Source organism: Clupea harengus, chromosome 26 (genome assembly GCF_900700415.2).
Source record: "Clupea harengus chromosome 26, Ch_v2.0.2, whole genome shotgun sequence".
NCBI lineage: Eukaryota > Metazoa > Chordata > Actinopteri > Clupeiformes > Clupeidae > Clupea > Clupea harengus.
Genome location: NC_045177.1, coordinates 11809764 through 11828160, shown reverse-complemented (window position 1 = coordinate 11828160; position 18397 = coordinate 11809764). Strand labels below are relative to the sequence as shown.

The window sequence follows — 18397 nt, the reverse complement described above, 5'->3', positions numbered from 1 at the left end:
CCATATCCAAACACACGTCATCCCATATCCAAACACACATGCCATCACATATCCAAACACACTTGCCATCATATCCAAACACACATGCCATCCCACTCTACACACACGTCATCCCATATCCAAACACACACGCCATCTCATATCCAAACACACACGCCATCACATATCCAAACACACATGCCATCTCATATCCAAACACATATGCCATCTCATATCCAAACACACATGCCATCTCATATCCAAACACATATGCCATCTCATATCCAAACACATATGCCATCTCATATCCAAACACACATGCCATCACATATCCAAACACACACGCCATCACACTCTACACACACGTCATCCCACTCTACACACACGCCATCTCATATCCAAACACACATGCCATCACATATCCAAACACACATGCCATCTCATATCCAAACACACATGCCATCCCACTCTACACACATCTCTGATGCTGGTAGTTTTAGGTGTGGGATAAAAATACATTCAGTAGGGTAAAGATTTAATATATATATTTTTTTAATAATTCAAAAGTCTTTTTGGATGCATTTTTTAGAGATGCACATTAATATGAAAATACAATCAACTAGCATAGTTAGTGTCAAAGTAGAGTCTATAGGGGAGGGTTGATGGATTGTTTCAAAATAAAATATATATATATATATAATAAAATATATTCCTCATTACTTAAATATGTAGTGTACACATTGTCGGGAAAAGAGTCATAAGTCATTACACTGCAGAAAAACAACATGAAACAAGTAAACAGCACAACCACCAGGTGTTTCCTGATACTGCTATAGCAACATTATTATGATAGAAATACATGCAAGTGGGAATAACATGGCAAAAATGATTAATGAAAGTATTTGCATGTAAAATATACAGACAGCAATAGATTAGTGTTCTTTATTTTCAGTGGATTTGAATCTAGTGTTTTGTGTACGTGGCAATGATTTGGTATGTTTGGTATATTTGGTATTGCAGAAGCAGGTCTTTCACATGCGCTTGTAGTGGTACAGCACTTGGCGGCAGTTTGGGCAGGAGTGCTCCACATCCTTACAGGAGTCCACACAGAATGGAACACAGGAGCAGGGCCAGCACCTGAAAGAGACATGTTTAATGACCATCTTCGTGACCTCACAACAGGAATGATATAGATAGATAAACAAGTACTGTATAATATATAGAAAGATGTTGATAGGTAAAAAAATATATATTTCAAGTCATGGAGGTTATGTTTTCGGTTTGTCTGTTTTTTCATGAACCTTGGTGGAAGGGTAGAGTATGCGCCCAGGAAGAACCCATTACATTTTGGAGCAGATCAGCATCACAGGCCAGATCCAGGAATCTATTTTCTAGATTTCTTTAACATTGCGAGTTTAACTATTGATGCTCATAATTAGTCTTTGATTTAAACAAATAAAACGGCATCACAAAACGTATTAGACAAACAAAAGAAGCCATTATAACATATAGGTAACATATATAGCAAAACAGTCAAAAAGCAATTTCATTTTTCAAACAGATTTTCACAAGCCCAAATGGGCCACTTACAGGAACAGGAAGAGGCCGCCACAGAGGAGCCAGGTCAGAAGGCCGTTTGTGTGTCTGGTTGCAGTCGTAACATGTTGCTGACAATGCGGACACTGTGTCTGACCAGGGACATCAGACAAATTTGGCTGTACCAACACCGTCACTGCACAGACAAAAAAAAGGAAAATGAACACAAAACGCAAACAAACACAAACCTGGGATTTAAAAAAATTAGTTTCTTTTGGTTTATATACTGTATATAAGAATAATGTATATTTATGATTCAAAGGTAATGATAATTATAAGGCCTTTTCACACTTCACACTAAATTATGACTCAGTGAGTAAGTCCTGCTTTGGTCTCACAGTTATCCCTTCAGTTACTTGCTCTTACTGACACATGGATAAGGCCATTACTCTCGTTTAACTGGTAGAGGAGGTGACACATGGATAAGGCCATTACTCTCGTTTAACTGGTAGAGGAGGTGACACATGGATAAGGCCATTACTCTCGTTTAACTGGTAGAGGAGGTGACACATGGATAAAGCCATTACTCTCGTTTAACTGGTAGAGGAGGTGACACATGGATAAGGCCATTACTCTCGTTTAACTGGTAGAGGAGGTGACACATGGATAAGGCCATTACTCTCGTTTAACTGGTAGAGGAGGTGACACCTGGATAAGGCCATTACTCTCGTTTAACTGGTAGAGGAGGTGACACCTGGATAAGGCCATTACTCTCGTTTAACTGGTAGAGGAGGTGACACATGGATGAAACTGGCTTTCCAGTCACTAATGACTAGAGATTCACACAGCTGCTGCTTGCTCACAGCTAGGATTCGTTTGAATATTATGCCATCATAATAACCCATACATTTATTGTCCATCAGGACAACTTGTCAGTTTGTCAATCTCAAGTGTGTTCACAGTCCTCCTACTCATATGGCTGGCAAGGATCTAGATACAGAGAGTAGCAAAAGCCTCTGCTCAGTCATCAGTTCTCATTTTATTATCCTTGTCAGCAGTCATTAATACAGTGAACCACGATATCCTCCTCTCTACGCTGTCCGAACTGGGAATTTCAGGGAAAGCACACAGTTGGTTTGAATCGTACCTCAATGGACGTTCATTGAGTGTGTGAAAGATTTGAAATCTCATCACCTCTCCACTGGTTTACCTCAGGAATCAGTACTTGGACCCCTCTAATTTCTATCTACTATCTCTCATCCATTCTCTTGGGTTCTCCTATCACTGTCATGTGAATGATACCCAACTGTACTTGTCCTTCCGCCTAGATGATTCCATAATTTCAGCTTGTATTTCTGCATGTCTCAGTGATATTTCAGTTAGGATGAGGGATCGACAATATCAGCTCAATCTTTCCAAAACCAAGCTCCTTGTATTCCCATCCAATCCGGCTATCCCATAAAATATTACCATTCAGCTTGGTTCATCTTCATTGACCCCAACTAAAACGGCATGAAACTTGAGTGTTGTAATTGATGACCGATTTCATTTCCCGGTTGTTTTATCACCTTCCTAAAATAATTGCCTAAGTTATTTCTTGACGAAAATTACTTTTTTGCCTAAATCATCTCCTCATGATGAGCGTAGTCCAGCACAGGCGTGACATTTTCTCAGTGATTTGTTCTTGAATTAACGTTTGTTCATCGTCGCGATCGTTGTTGTGTTTATGTGAAAGTAATTCAGTCTTACAGGGCAAAATAGCGTTTGAAAGTTGCAATTCCGTTTTCGTGGGGGGGGGGGGGGGGGGGGCGCCAGGAGTGAAGCTCGCCTAGAGCGCCAAATGTGCTAGGGCCGCCCCTGGCCTATGTCAAGAGTGTGACTTAGGCAGTTTTATTTTGCCTAAGTCAAAAGACAATATGACTTAGGCAATTTTACAAGCTTTATTGTTGACAGAGTTGAAGGTTTAGTCACACTCTTGACATAGGCCAAGTCACAAAGGCATGTTCAAAAATGTGCCTACGTCATTTATTCCTCTTGTGTTACATAATTGACATACATTGTTATTAGCATGTCAAAAGTAATCTTTTGTCATAACCTTTTTTAGTAATATTATCAATAAAGTTTTTAGTGTTTTCTGAAAAAGCTGAATAAATGACTTAGGCAATTATTTTAGGAAGGTGACATTATGATAGTCTAGGTAGGAGACGTCTGGTGGTACTTAGCCCTGAAGAAAGGGACAGGGACCAGGGTACTGGGTACTGTTTGAGTGCCATGACAGTACAGCCACTAGGGATCTACACAGAAAGTAGTGCAAAATGATCATAGTCTGTCATTAAAAAAGGACGTACACCCTACACTACACCCGATCAGGGTCCAGGGTCCTGGCAGGTCCTGGGCGGCAGAGGTGTAAAGTAACGAATTACATTTACTCACGTTACTGTAATTGAGTAGTTTTTTTTGTGTACTTTGTAATTTTTAAGTAGTTTTTGAAATCGGTAATTTTACTTTTACTTAAGTAGATTTTGACTGAAGTATTGTACTTCGCTACATTGGAAATTACATCCGTTACTGAGTAAAAAAAAAAACATAGTTCAAGAAAGGAAACCGCGCACGACAATTCTCATTGCAGTGGTGGATGCTGCATAGAGAGGATGATAGAGTCAATGCAAGGCCGCCGGTGTCGAGTCACGAGAGATAGAGATGGAGGAAGATGATAGTGGGGACTACCAACAAGCTGCGGACGACCAACAAGCTGAATCACCGAACTTTCCGCAAGTTAAAATTAAAGAAGATGAAGAAACCCCGTATCCACAACTCAGCAAGCAGTTTGCCTTCCAACCTAAAAGAGGCAACAGCTATATAATCCTGTGTAAGCTGTGCCTGCCCCGCCAGACAGAACTTTCTGCTTATAAAAATGAATCTTCAAATCTGCGCAAGCATGTGTTGGAATGTGTCCCTTTCCATTAGTAGTTCAGACAGCGTTTTTGTTGTTTATTAGCTTTGCTACAATAAGCAAAATATGCGTGTCATGGCACTTGTAGCCTTATTTTGGCTAGCACTTGCAACCACCCTGAGTATGCTAACATCAACTAGCTAGCTAGGCTAGCTATACACTCATGTACCCATCCTTCTGTACCCTTCCTTCTGTTAACATCCGTCATCCAATAGACTAATAATAATTCCATTCCTGTCTTCCATTTGTTTCAGTTCATAGCATTATTATGTTCAGTCTCTCATATTGTGTTAAAAACTGCAGATCAGTCATCAGCAATAAGATACACCGCATAAACTGATATTAGGCTAATCATTTGGCTGCCTCCCATGCCCTGAAACAGGAACGATGTGAATGCGCACACCATCGTTGTCAGACAGTTGGACAAGTCAATGTCAATGTGTATGTCGTTATCTCGAATTTATCACGATGTGGTGGCTTTGCAACGTGCACGTCTTTCATGTTCATGCTCAGGGGTCTCGGTTAGCAAGAATTTAGGATTATGAATTGTGATGCATGTAGAAATAGAAAATAATGTTATCATTCTGTATATATGCTGTAGGTCTGTCATCTCAAGTAGCTATTTATAGCTATTTCTGTGTTAAGATGCACTCTTGATGGCAGCTCAATACTTAATTGTCAGAATTGTTGTTTGTCATTCTACAGGTCTAGTCTATGTCAGACAACATCTTGACCGGATGGTAGGGGCTGAAACAAGTTGGACAACATTCATCAGATGAAGATGATTTATTTTCCTCAATGAAGTCCAGAAGGTACAGGGGAGTTAGAAGGGAACCTAGCCTGTGTCTCAGTCAATATGGATCTGCTGAACTCCTTTCAGAATATCAAAAAACTGTCCCTGAAACTCAATACTGGCCTACCTGCCTCGGCCGCCTGCGAGTGACTCTTCGGCTGTGCTGGATTGCCGTTTACTGCAAAGCGAGCCCGGATGAACTCTACACACCTTGAAAATCAGCTGCTGCTCAAACTCAACAAGAAGTTTGTAGACTAATGCTCTAAAGGTGGACACAAGTAAAGTAACCAAAGTTTTAATATAGTGGGGCAGCGGCATTTTAACTTTTTTATTTTACCTGTCATGTGGTTCATGTCTTGACATGTCCTCCCTTACCTGTCATGTGGTTCATGTCTTGACATGTCCTTGACATGTCCTCCTTCTTAAATGTTGTGTTGACAGTTTAATGTTTAATGTTTGACATGTTTAATGTCATTGTACTTATATTTCTAAAGATTTCCTTTAATTAAAAATAACTAGTTTTTGTATTGGATTTATGACCCCTTGTCCTTTTTTGCACTATATAGGAGCGGCCCCGATCAAGTTGTTGAAAGTAACTAAGTAACTTTTACTTAAAGTACATTTTAAACTTTTTACTTTTACTTGAGTACATTTTTAGATGGGTAATTTTACTTGTACTTAAGTAAAATGTCATCAAAGTAATTGTACTTTTACTTGAGTACAACATTTCAGTACTTTTTACTAGTGCTGTCAGTTTAACGCATTATTAACGGCGTTAACGCAAACCCATTTTAACGCCGTTAATTTTTTTATCGCGAGATTAACGCGATTTTTTAAACTTTTTTTTTTTTTTTTTAGATTAACATTCTTTTTGGCCTCGCAAACTGTGTAGTAGGCTAACGTTACGGTTTGAGTGAATGGTGAGCGTGATACGGCGAAATGGATGATAAAAAGCTTCTGAATGGAAAGTTTACTTTTAAAAGTTGTGTTGAGCAAAAGAAGCAAGCTTCACTGTTGTCTGAAACTGTCAACAGGCAGCTGACTGAAAGCAAAGAAGTAGTAGGCTTACCTTTTATTGGTAACCTAACTGTTACGGTTCAGTGTTTCTGAAATAAGAGGCCTGAGTGCTATGTTCCCAGCAAACTTGAAAAAAAGAAAATATTAAGCCATGGTTTAACTGCACTATAGGCTGAGTCCTTGTTTACCTGAAATGTGCACTTTATAATTTTATTTTGTACCGCCCTGTTTGGCAATATTGGTTTTCAATTAAATAAAACATTTGCATAAAGCAAACCAATCCACTTTTCCATGTAAAAATAAATAAACGAAGGGACATTTAGAATAGATAAAAATTTTGCGATTAATCGCGATTCATTTTGAGTTAACTATGACATAAATGCGATTAATCGCGATTAAATATTTTAATCGTTTGACAGCACTACTTTTTACACATCTGCTGGGCGGTGATCTAATTGGGCTGCTCCCAGAGACGAACAAGGGCTACAGCCATTCATCAAGCATGACTTGTTTATGTCTTTATACAAGGTATGTCTAAATCCGATTGGGAAAGGGAACTGTACTTTAACCAATAGTACTAAAGCGACATTCCTGGCATGAGAGCAATGTCCACCAATAAAAGGTGCAGTAAAGACTACGTCTACAGGCGTGACTCTGCACTACATTAATCACTGGCCTGCGTAGGCACACAGGTTGTTTTCCGGGGGATGAGAAAGTCAATAGTTTCAGAACTGGTTAGACAGCATGCCATTCAGACTCACCCACGTGTGGTGCGGCTGGCTGGTTCATTCCATATTGAGTTGGGGGAAATTGGCCTGGACCTATATGAGAGGGGTTAAGAGATCCTCAGTATGCAATCTTAGTGAAGACAGTTCAGGATACCAACAAATTATGTTTCAAAAGACATAGGAAAACATATGCTAACCACCCCACAACATGAACAGACTTTGTGGAGCTACACAGTGGCCATGATTGCTTGAGAAAGCAGCTGACCTTGCTGGTGTGCAGGTAACGGCGGATAAGCGGCACCATAGCCAGGACCTGTCTGTAATCCCGGGTAAGGAGGAGGAACTGGATTCTTTTCCATGAGCTAACTGCGACAAAATGAATAAAAAGAAATGTGAGGTTGCTTGTGATCCCAAAAGAGTATTCAAACACACTTACATTCACACATCACAATGAATGAGGGGGGACACAAATGAAGCTCTTTAGGACGGGGCCAACACGGATTCTTTCCGTAATTCTCTGTGTCTCTTTGTCGCATTTTATTTCTTTGAGCTGCCTTAAGAATTTTATTTAAGAAAATAAATAATGAAGGATTTAAGTTCAGTATATTTCCCTAAGTGCAGCCTGTAACCATATTACTTGTTCTGACGTGAGGTGTACATTGTACTAATAATCAGTTATTCAAATATTACAGACAGCCTTAGTATAAAGTGAGGCCTGGAAAACTAGAGGACAATTAACAAGGTGCAAAGGTGAGGGTACGAAGAGGGCTAAACATGAGAGATAAATGAGAGGATAAAGCTGCACATAGAAAAGGAATGTGGGATAACTAGAATGAGGGTCTGTTACACCCTACACACAGTGACAACAGTACAACACTGCCTAACCCACTTTCACAGTAATATGTACATCTCTATGCTACGCCAGATAATTAGTGAAGAGAAGTTAGTCAATCATTTACCTACCTGTCAAGAGAGCCTAGCACATATCAAGAGTGTCTTTATAAGACACAGATAACACATAAGAAGTCATTTTTCACAAGTCCCATTTTTCCATTTTTAACTGTATTCAAACCAGCTTAAGTATTTACCTAGAATGACCCAGAATTCAGACAAACGCCCATACTTTTAATTAGCATTCAATCTACAAAGCAATTATTTTCTCACACACTTTATGCCTGTCCTTCTTTCACTCTAACTTTGAAAAGATGTCAGTTAATATCCAGTCGTCATGCTATACAGTAACATTCACTCACCTGTATGTGTGTGACACAGGAGATTCAGGTCTTTAACAGATGCTCCTTCAGTCAGTGGCAAAGGGAGACTGGGGGGGGAGCTGGCCAAACTCCACAGTCACTCCAGATGGGTGTGGCTACTGTATGTTTGTCTTTCACCTAGATCACACAGAGGTGGACATCAGCTGTGGGGGGTTAAAGCTAAAACAAACATGTATAAAACCACAATCACCCAGCAAACACAAGCTCAAACCAAACGTATAGGTAATGCAGACCAGCATTGTTCCTGTAGTTTGTTTGTTAGTTTGTAGTTGTTTTAGTAGACCTCCTCGTCTGTTAGGGTTGTATTGTATTTTTGATCGTATCTGAGTTATATCGTATCTTTGCACAATTCCTGCTTGACATGACGTGACTATAATTATGACATATCAAACATGGCAAAGAACAGTAGCTGATCAAACATCAATTTAAATAAACTTGTTATGGGAGCCCTATCCTATCCTGAGCTCAAACAGCCTTGTTCATTACCTCTGATGTTTTTCAGACACATGTAACTTATGGCATCTTATTTATTAGGCTGTGTAGGTCTAATTAGTAGGCATATTATCCTCCACTGTGAATATTTCCTTGATATAGTCCTTGACTATAATGTAATACTTTTTCTTGTCTGCCCTATGGCTAATGAACACTTAGGTAACATATGTAGCAAAACAGTCAAAAAGCTATTTCAATTTGGGGGCAAATTCAAACAAGTGTGTTTGGTTGCAGTCATAATATGTTGCTGACAATGCGGACACTGTGTCTGACCAGGAACATCAGACAAATTTGGCTGTACCAACACCGTCACTGCACATACAAAAAAAAGGAAAATGAACACAAAACACAAACAAACACAAACCTGGGATTTCAAAATATTAGTTTCTTTTGGTTTGTATACTGTATATAAGAATCATTTATACGTATGAATTTAAGGTAATGACAATTCTAAGGCCTTTTCACACTTGTGCTCATTAAATTATGACTCAGTGAGTAAGTCCTGCTTTGGTCTCACAGTTATCCCTTCAGTTACTTGCTCTTACTGACACATGGATAAGGCCATACCTCTCGTTTAACTGGTAGAGGAGGTGACACATGGATAAGGCCATACCTCTCGTTTAACTGGTAGAGGAGGTGACACATGGATAAGGCCATTACTCTCGTTTAACTGGTAGAGGAGGTGACACATGGATAAAGCCATTACTCTCGTTTAACTGGTAGAGGAGGTGACACATGGATAAGGCCATTACTCTCGTTTAACTGGTAGAGGAGGTGACACATGGATAAGGCCATTACTCTTGTTTAACTGGTAGAGGAGGTGAAACTGGCAAAGAACAGTAGCTGATCAAACATCAATGTAAATAAACTTGTTATGGGAGCTCTATCCTATCCTATCCTGAGCTCAAACAGCCTTGTTCATTACCTCAGATGTTTTTCAGACACATGTAACTTATGGCATCTTATTTATTAGGCTGTGTAGGTCTAATTAGTAGGCATATTATTCTCCACTGTGAATATTTCCTTGATATAGTCCTTGACTATAATGTTATACTTTTTGTTGAATTCAGCTAAATTCTTCTGACATTCTGCGTGCGTGCAGGGAGGGGGTGTAGGTTTAGTATGTTTGCTTGAAATGCCCATCCCTACTTCATACAACTTTTAAATGTCTAGGCTTGCACCCCAACAACATGGCATGACATAATGTTGAAAAAAAAATGTGGTTAAAAGACGGGTGCAGTCCATACACAGGCTTGTGTATTGCCCAGGGTATTAGGCCTAGAACAGCACACCACACTGCCCCTTCCAACAAACTGGCACACGCCTCCACTTTCCCCCCGTCATTCCAAGGTGATAACGCATGCCACTGTAAACAGAAACACATGCATGTCAGACAGTAATTTGAGAACTCAGACTGTCCGAGGCATACAGAGAGAAATGGATAGACTTGAGAACATCTGGGGAAAGTGCCACGAATGGAGAGGCTGGACTCAGAGGTTATAGAGCAGTGATGTGAGGCAGTAGAGGAGATAATAAGGAGATCTGTAGGCAGCTTGAACAAGGGGTGGCGGAGAGCCTGCTGAGAAGGGACAAGCAGTGGAAGAAGGAGATTACCCACGTTAGGTCCAGGACTTCTTTCACACCGGATAATGATACACCTCCTTCCATCCCATCTTCTCCTTATAACAAGCCTCCCATTCATTTAGAATTCCCAACCTTTGGAAAAATACGTGACATACTGGAATTCACTGAAAAATGAACCAATGTCCAATCTGGAACTTTTGAGCGCTCATGCCGTGCTCAGGGGCATAGAATAAAATACACAACTGGGCTGGGTTCAAAACAGCATTACTGGCAGCAGTCCTTCCAACAGACTACCTTACAGAGGTAGAAGACCAACTTAAGGCCACGCTTCAGGGCCCTGATCGATGCCTTTGACTAGAGGGCACAGTGTTAAAGTGGAAAGTGAGAGGCGGAAGTAGTGAGAAGAATTCAAAATAATCATAACCCCTAGCTAGCTGGTAGTCTGAGAGGTACTGTGTAACAGCTAGTCAAAGGGCGGGTCAATGGTTGAAAGGGAACTGAATTTAAAAAAAAGAACTACCGGCCCAAAGTAAACCAGCTTAAAGCTCAAGACAATACCATAAAACCCCAATGTATTTCCCCCTCAGCTCCCTAAAACTTAAGGGACCCTTTCCCACCGGTGGGAAAATGTGTTCTTGTTGTCAATATGCCTTTGAAGCTCCGCAAGTCTTTGTCCTAGAGACATAAAAAGAACCCCCACAGAAACCTTGAACACTTTTTTTTTTCAAATATATACAGTTAGAAAATAAAATATAAATAAGCACTTTGTAAGGAGAACAGAACTGATCTCTTGAACATTTCAGTCTCTGAGTGAGGTTTCTGCTCCTAAGGACACACCCATTAGCAAATGACAGCTATTCATATGATAAGGGCATGGTGATTCAGTGATCTCTATTGGGCCATGGTGTGGCGAGAACCTGTGGGGGTAGTGGGCCACAAAGACATTCCAGGGCCATTACGTAATGGCCATTGTCTTTGACTGAGGTGTCCCAGGTTTGTTTATACCTAACTCATCAATATGCATTGGTAGGGACACTAGTTTGGAGAGGCACAGGTCACTTTGAAATTATAAATAAGTAGTAGTGAAACCACACACATTTTCTGAATGCTAAACTCACATACTGTATGTATAGCCAACACCTATGTTTACAAGGTTCAGAGTTCAAAAGTCTCGGTCCGAAATCTTTACAATGTTTTTTTGTACAAATTCTGAGCACATCTGAATGAAGGTTTTCGTAAGGGTGATTTTACATTTGATTTAAATACAATTTTATTTTACTACATTCCTTTTACTCTAATGTTGTTATTGATGATGTCTTCTATAACATAATCATATATGCCACTTGTGCATCAATACTTTTAGTTAGGGGAAATATACAAAATCATCAAGGCATGTGAGACTTCCTAAAAAAGTCATACAGGCCTTTGTCCCCTAAGGGTTCAAGCCTCCCAATGGCCATTCTGAACTTTCAGCCATAGGGCAAATTGCTTTCACCTCAACTGCTAAATGTTGTGGTATGCATACCGGGTTACCTGGTGAAAGCCACCCTAGACACAGGCTGTGCACATTAATGCAGAAGCAGTTTTTGGAGGCACTGGCCAAACTAGCCAAGCAAATGCAAACTAATCTTATTTTCCCTGAATCAGAAGGCATGGAATGGCATGGAATGGCATGGACCAGTGTGGACTCTGGAAACGTGTATCATGTCTGACAATCAACTAGTTTTTCCACTTATACTAGGGCTGGGTCTTCTGAAACGAACAGTGGTTCAGCGGAATGTTGGAGAGCAAAGCTATGTGCTTAAGATCAAAGGCTGCTGGTCAGTTTTTCCCTTCCTCAGCCAGCCTTTTGGAAGTCATACACCTTTGTGGTTGTTGCAGCAATCAGTCTTTATTCCAGTAAAGTGCAGTAATGAAGCACGTGGAACATACTCCGGATTCAGTAGTGCAGATCTGAACAACAAGCATTTCCAACTCTAGCCATTTAAACTGTTTAAGATGCAGTGCACTGCCTGAGATGGTTCTCCATGGCCTACCCCCATTCCCATACTATAATTGGTTGCAGTCACTCACGTCTCAGGTTGCTTCCTGACACCAGGTGTCTGAGCAATACCAATGTGGGGACCTTTCCTTTGTTACGATGATAAGATTATGGAGATTATGCTGGCCAACTTTTGGTGGCCACAGCAGCTGCTTTATCACAAATCTCATAATTCTCACACAGGATGTACGCTAATTTCTGCCACACCTAAGCAGGACAAGCACAGCGTTCACCTGTATATGACCCTGCCATCAGAGGGAGAGAACGTACCGGAGGCTCAGTGTTTCCCCAAAGGAACTGGGACCTGATGAAAAGGCTATCCTCCAGAATGGCAATGTCTCTTACAAGGCTGGCCAACAGTCTGTTCAGACACACTGGGCAGGGCCAGTATGGACATACACAGTATTGTCACCACTGATGAAATTCCTGTTTGTAGCAAAGCTTACAGAGTTTCACCTTTTGAAAAAAGAGCTAATTAGAACAGAGAGAAGATGCGGCAGGGTGACATAATTGCACTATCTCAGTCACCTTGGACCTCTCTAGTGGTGCTAGTGCTTAAACAGGATGGAAGCACACGGTTCTGTGTAGTTTACAGATATCTGTTTCCAAGGACGCATCTTTGAGGCTGACAGTGTCAGTTTACATTAATAGCAATCATAATCAAACTGAGCTGTTCTCAGTGATAATTTGTCATATGATAGACTAACATAAAGTGGCTATGTTTAAAAAGAAAACAATAACTCTTGGGCGGGGAGGTATTTTGGAAAGCAAATATGTGATATATATGTGATGGTGGTTCAGTGTTGGCACATGTGATCACCGCCCTCCGAGCGGACAACTCGGCTTCGATTCACGTCCACTGCAAGATACCACACTGTTGTCAGCCTCAAAGACGCGTCCTTGGAAACGGGTATCCTAGGCGACGCAACACAAACACGGCGCAGTGTAACATCTGCTGTGTCAGGGGACCTACCTAGTGCCAGCGTAATTTTTCACAGAAATTGTAAAACTATGTAGTTTATGTGTCACTTCCTTGCTTTGAAATGTCGAAACTTTTAGTGTCGAGACCGCATTTCGACACCAGAGCCGTGACTCAACATGAACAACTGCGTCCACCTGTTGATCCAGAGACCACATTAAAACATAACTTCTTAACATCGTCCGGATTAGCCGCGGCAGGATACAGATCTGCGAAATACACTCCGGCGGAATGGATGGCCAAGAACAACGCTACTTTGAACCAGGCATTGAGCGATCTAACCAATTCAGAGAAAATTCGCTTCGATTCCAAAGTGCTTTATACGGAGACCGAGGTTAAAACTCTGCGCACACAGGCGGATGGCACCACACACTTGGGTGAGAGGTTACAAGATATTCACTTTTGGAAGTCCGAGCTTGAGCGGCACATCGAACATCTTGGGGCGGAGACTGACTTGCTTTTGGCTGAGAAGTGCCGTTTGGAGAAGGGTTTGGACGCCACCGAGATTCCTTTTGCCATTGCGACAGATAATCTGACATGTAGGGAAAGACGACTTGGGCCCGATCTGGTTAAAGACCTCGTGGAGGAAGAACTCATCCAAGTTAGAATTATGCTTTTTTTTACTAATTATATTTTAATTAAAATGTTGTATAACAATAATGCAATCTTTGCTTGAACTTTTGTTCCCTAAATTAGGAGGTGGAGTTGATCCGAAGCATTCAGGCACTGCACAAGAGAACGCTAGATCAGACTGTTGCTCAAATAAAGTGAGTCATTGTAGGTGGTAGCATACAATGAATTTTATTTACATTTTGTGCTGCAGCTTTTCATACAACTACAGTGTTTTATATGCTTGTCCTTTCTGCATATCTTCCAGGTCCAACCGGGATGCTAAGCAAACTTTGGAGATGGACTGGTCTGATAAGCACCAAGCCTACAGTTTAGATAACCAATGTGGCCGCTACAGCAACACCAGTTCTGAGACACAACATCAGGCGGGTTCTGCAAAGATCCAGGATCAGTGAGTGTTTTTCTCATAATTTCCAGACTTAATTATTTTGGTGAATTCAAGCTGTGTTCAAAACTTACAAGAGCAGGAATTATTGTGAACATTTCTATAATATTTGGTGAATTTTTTTCAAACATTCCAAAAGCTATCCAGTCTCTGTAAAACATTCTGTCTCAGGAAATGGGGTAAAAAAGACTTTGTCCTGAAACTTCCAACCCATTAAAATTCATTCAATTTTCATAATTTTATTTTTGCGGTACTCGAAAATGTCTTGCATTTGCTTCAATGTTCCAAAAACACATTCTTCCCACACTTTTTACCCTGTATTTTACCCTGACTCTATTTACCATGTCTGAAACTTTCTGTTAGAGCTCCGGTGTCTTTAAGCCCCCTCTGCCGATGAGCTTAAGGTGCTCTGATTGGTCAGCTAGGCAATACGGATTGTGTTACGAGATTGCAACATCTTGTAACAAAGGAAAAGGGCTGGAATTCAAACAAGGCCTTTTAGTCATCTGAGAAGTGGTTTCAGTAACTCCCTCTCATGTGTATTTTGGGCTTTGTAACTTTGCAGACCAGTAACATGCACACAAAGCTATACAACACACTAAAGGAAAGGTAAAAATTGGAAAAGCATAATAGTAATTGGTCATTTAATGTTGGTCTGTGCCTAGACAGGAGAGTAATCTAAGATATGTATTATTTTATTATCTGAGGCAGCACATGTGCAGGGGACAGGGACTCTTTGGCTGTTGACTTGTTTGAATTATCCAACCACCAGAAGGATAGTTAACAGCCCGAAATATGAATGAAATAAAAATACACCACTACGCAATGTCTTTTGTCATATGTAGGCACAATATAAACAAAGCTTTCAGTTACAGTTTTTCATAGCAGCTTACGTACATTTTCTGAAACCTTTTTTTAAAACTTTAATTTGCACAAAATTCACGAAACTGCGCAAAAAAAAATTGCAGAACACCTCATATCTCCTGCAAAATCAAACACTGCATTGAAAACTATTAAAATGATCCCATTTCAAAATGTATTTTTTTTTTTTGTTAGATTGGTTGAAGGGTTTTCATGTGGTTAAATCACTAAATACACACTAGTGTGATAAATCTAAAACACTTCTACCTTTGTTAGGCGTATGCCTTTTCGAGTTAGTGTTACAGTGCACTTCATAAAGATATCTGAAAATAGACTGAATATATAAACACAGAAATATAATACTTTCAGTCATTTGCTTCAGTTTTCCAAAACACTGTGGACTGAAGCATAGAACAGGGAACCCTTTGCATTTTCAGTGCTAGAATGTAGAAAAAAAAAATATTTAGCTAAATACAGTTCATTACAGCAAACTGAAATACAAAATATTTAGACAACACATAAATGCAACACCGTTTCGGGTGCTAAAGGCTGTAACAGAAACACTTACAGTGCATCACCAAAACAGTATTTCAAAGTGTTCAGTGAGGAAACACAATATTTTGTACTATGTAAGAAATTAAAAAAATTGTCAATTGTATTTTATACATAAAAAGAGACTATATGACTGTACCCAGCCTCCTATTTGGGCCTTGTCACAGCAACGCACCATCTCAGCCAGTGTCCTCCTCTGGAACTGGTGTGTCTTGCAGTATGTCTTGCATTTTGAAGGGCAGTGCCTGAGAAAGGCACACAAGTGTTTCATTTCTGATTGTAGTGTGTAATGTTTTGCAAAAAGTGTTTCATAAAATTGATAAGCGGGGTAAAGGCTGAGAATTAGCAGATTTGATCAAAGGTTTTGCTCTTTGAGTGATGGGTTTCAGAAATTGTGTGACGTACAAATTGTGTGAGTAAGTAGTTTAAAGAAATGTAATACAACTTGATAATATAAAATATAATACACCATTAATCATTCTCACTGTTCTCCTCCCTTGCCCTGTGCTCATTCATCTCTGGTTTACTGCATCGTTGTATCGAAGGGTATGTTTTGAACCTATAGCCTTAGTAACCAGGTCTTACCTCTACAGTTTGAATAATGCAAATGACCTGATGGCTTTGAAAACTTGAGCTGACAGTGCCTCATCCACTGCTTTCTCCACAAGGGGGCAGTATAGTACTAGTTTAAAATGCTAGGCAACATGATCGTGACCAAAAATTAATGTTTGGTCTCAAATTCAATTCTCATTCACTGTAAGCGTACCAGTCGCATTCATCATACTTACTCAATGAATACTAAAAAAAGTGTCTATACATTTATCCCATCCTCTCCCCCATCTCCTCCACTCCTTCACAGTGTGAGTAACAGTGAAGAGTGGATGTACTTCACACAAGCCAACCTGGCAGCAGCAGAACACGAGATGCGAGCGAGCGCCGTGCTCAGGAAGCTGATTGAGCGCGTGCTCCAAGACACATCAGAAGACCTGAGGGCCCAGTGTTCCAGAGTGGACCTGGCCTTCAACCAGCGCTGCCAAGAGCTGACCGAGGCCAAGATTCAGCTGGAGCTCCACCTGTCACAGGTACGTGCCCAAGCCCACGCCACATGAGCACTCTCACTCACTTATTCATCAGATGCACTTTAGAAGCATCTGGAGCGACCTGTGGCTCTCTGCGGGGTGCAGATGAACTAGGATCTCTTCTCCATTCTTCCTCCTCTAAAGTCCAAGACTTGTTTACTCCTTTTCAAATTGGCCCTGCACTTAAGTTTCAATCATTCTGTGATATTCAAGACTTGATCAGTATTCTTAAAAGTAGTAGGCCTAAACCTAAATTCCATTCATGACTACTCAATTAAACGCAAGATGTAATTCTATACCAATCAAGAGTAAACAAGGTTACATCCAGTGGGATTGCAGCGTTGCAGTATGTGAATTGACTGAAGATATTGATGATATCTCAGGACATCTCAGGAACATCACAGAATACATCCCAAGCTACCAAAATAGCAAGGGGCAAAATACTTCTCAGAGATCATTGTACAAAAAAATGCCACAGATCCAAAGTTCTGCTCTGCTAATAGCTATGAAGCCTTCGGGACAGTCTCGAGCCTCACCTAAGCTAAAGTGAACACCCGTTTAGCCACAGCTAACGACTCCATTTACTTTTGCTCTTCCATTGATCAGTGACTCCTCTGGCCTCCCTGTGCCCTGAGCACACTCAGATCTAGTAATCACCTCCTCTTGGTTAAAGGTCGAGAGTGATCGTGCACTTACTGTGGCAGCCCCCAGGCCCTCAGCGTCCGCATCAGGAGCTCCTCCATCCCACGAGTCATTTGCCCTGGGTCTGCCAGCAGATAAGCGTTTTTGGCACGGTCTCTGGCCAGGGTCCTGAAATGCCTCGCAGGACTAGTGCAGTACTCAGTGCGCAGGGAGAGGAGCAGGATCCATGGGTGCGCTCCTACATGCTCCCCACTGAGAGGGAAGACAGATGGTGATGGGGAGGGAGGAGGAGGAGTAATTGCATGTGCATTGAGCCCAAAGCCAAAGGAGAGTGGAAGAGGTAAACAGGGAATACAGTATGTGAAGGCAAAGTGGCAAAGTCATCACTCTCACACATTACCATTTAGAAAGCCATTTAAATCTCACATATAACCGGTTATACTTCCCAAAATGACACAAGGAGGAGTTACATTTGCCAAACTGATGGGTTCCTCCCGTACCTTTGGTAGGAAAAAACTGTTTGGATATGTCTGTTGGGAACGTGTGTTTTCTTTGTTCGGTCTCCGTAGTTCGTGTCCATGTGTGTGTGTTCACAGTCCCGAACACAGTGAGGTCGAACAAAAGCAGCCTACGTGAAGGCCGAAGTTTGAGTTTTCTCTGCGTGTGTGTGTGTGGCCATGTTTAAAGCCAATATATGTGGAATCTGCGTGATGCCAAGTTTAGAGGAGGAAAAGGATTAGTAATGCATGCAAGACCCCCTGTCTATGGGAGCAGAACTAACATGAACTCATGTACGGTGTGGTGAAGCCAACTACCTGAAAATATAATATATAATATAATAATTATAATATCCCAGCAGTCATGTTTAGTGG

General features: G+C 40.8%; 2 protein-coding genes across 2 annotated transcripts in view; one reads left to right on the top strand and one right to left on the bottom strand.

Annotated features, from left to right (window-relative positions):
• Positions 1-513: 513 nt before the first annotated feature.
• Positions 514-8335, bottom strand: LOC105896281 (LITAF domain-containing protein-like). The gene is made up of 5 exons (XM_031564036.1): positions 8260-8335; positions 7272-7372; positions 7040-7099; positions 1570-1711; positions 514-1116 (listed from the first exon to the last, which is right to left on the bottom strand). The coding sequence occupies exons 2-5, from the start codon at positions 7363-7365 to the stop codon at positions 1011-1013; spliced, it is 402 nt and encodes a 133-aa protein (XP_031419896.1). The 5' UTR covers positions 7366-7372; positions 8260-8335; the 3' UTR covers positions 514-1010.
• Positions 8336-13308: 4973 nt separating this feature from the next.
• The window catches only part of tekt4 (tektin 4), a 7275-nt gene continuing 2186 nt past the window's right edge, over positions 13309-18397 (top strand). The window contains exons 1-4 of the mRNA XM_012823043.3: positions 13309-13977; positions 14073-14143; positions 14254-14397; positions 16664-16886. Coding sequence (XP_012678497.2) covers positions 13441-13977; positions 14073-14143; positions 14254-14397; positions 16664-16886 — 975 coding nt within the window. The 5' untranslated portion in view covers positions 13309-13440. The remainder of the gene's footprint in view (positions 13978-14072; positions 14144-14253; positions 14398-16663; positions 16887-18397) is intronic.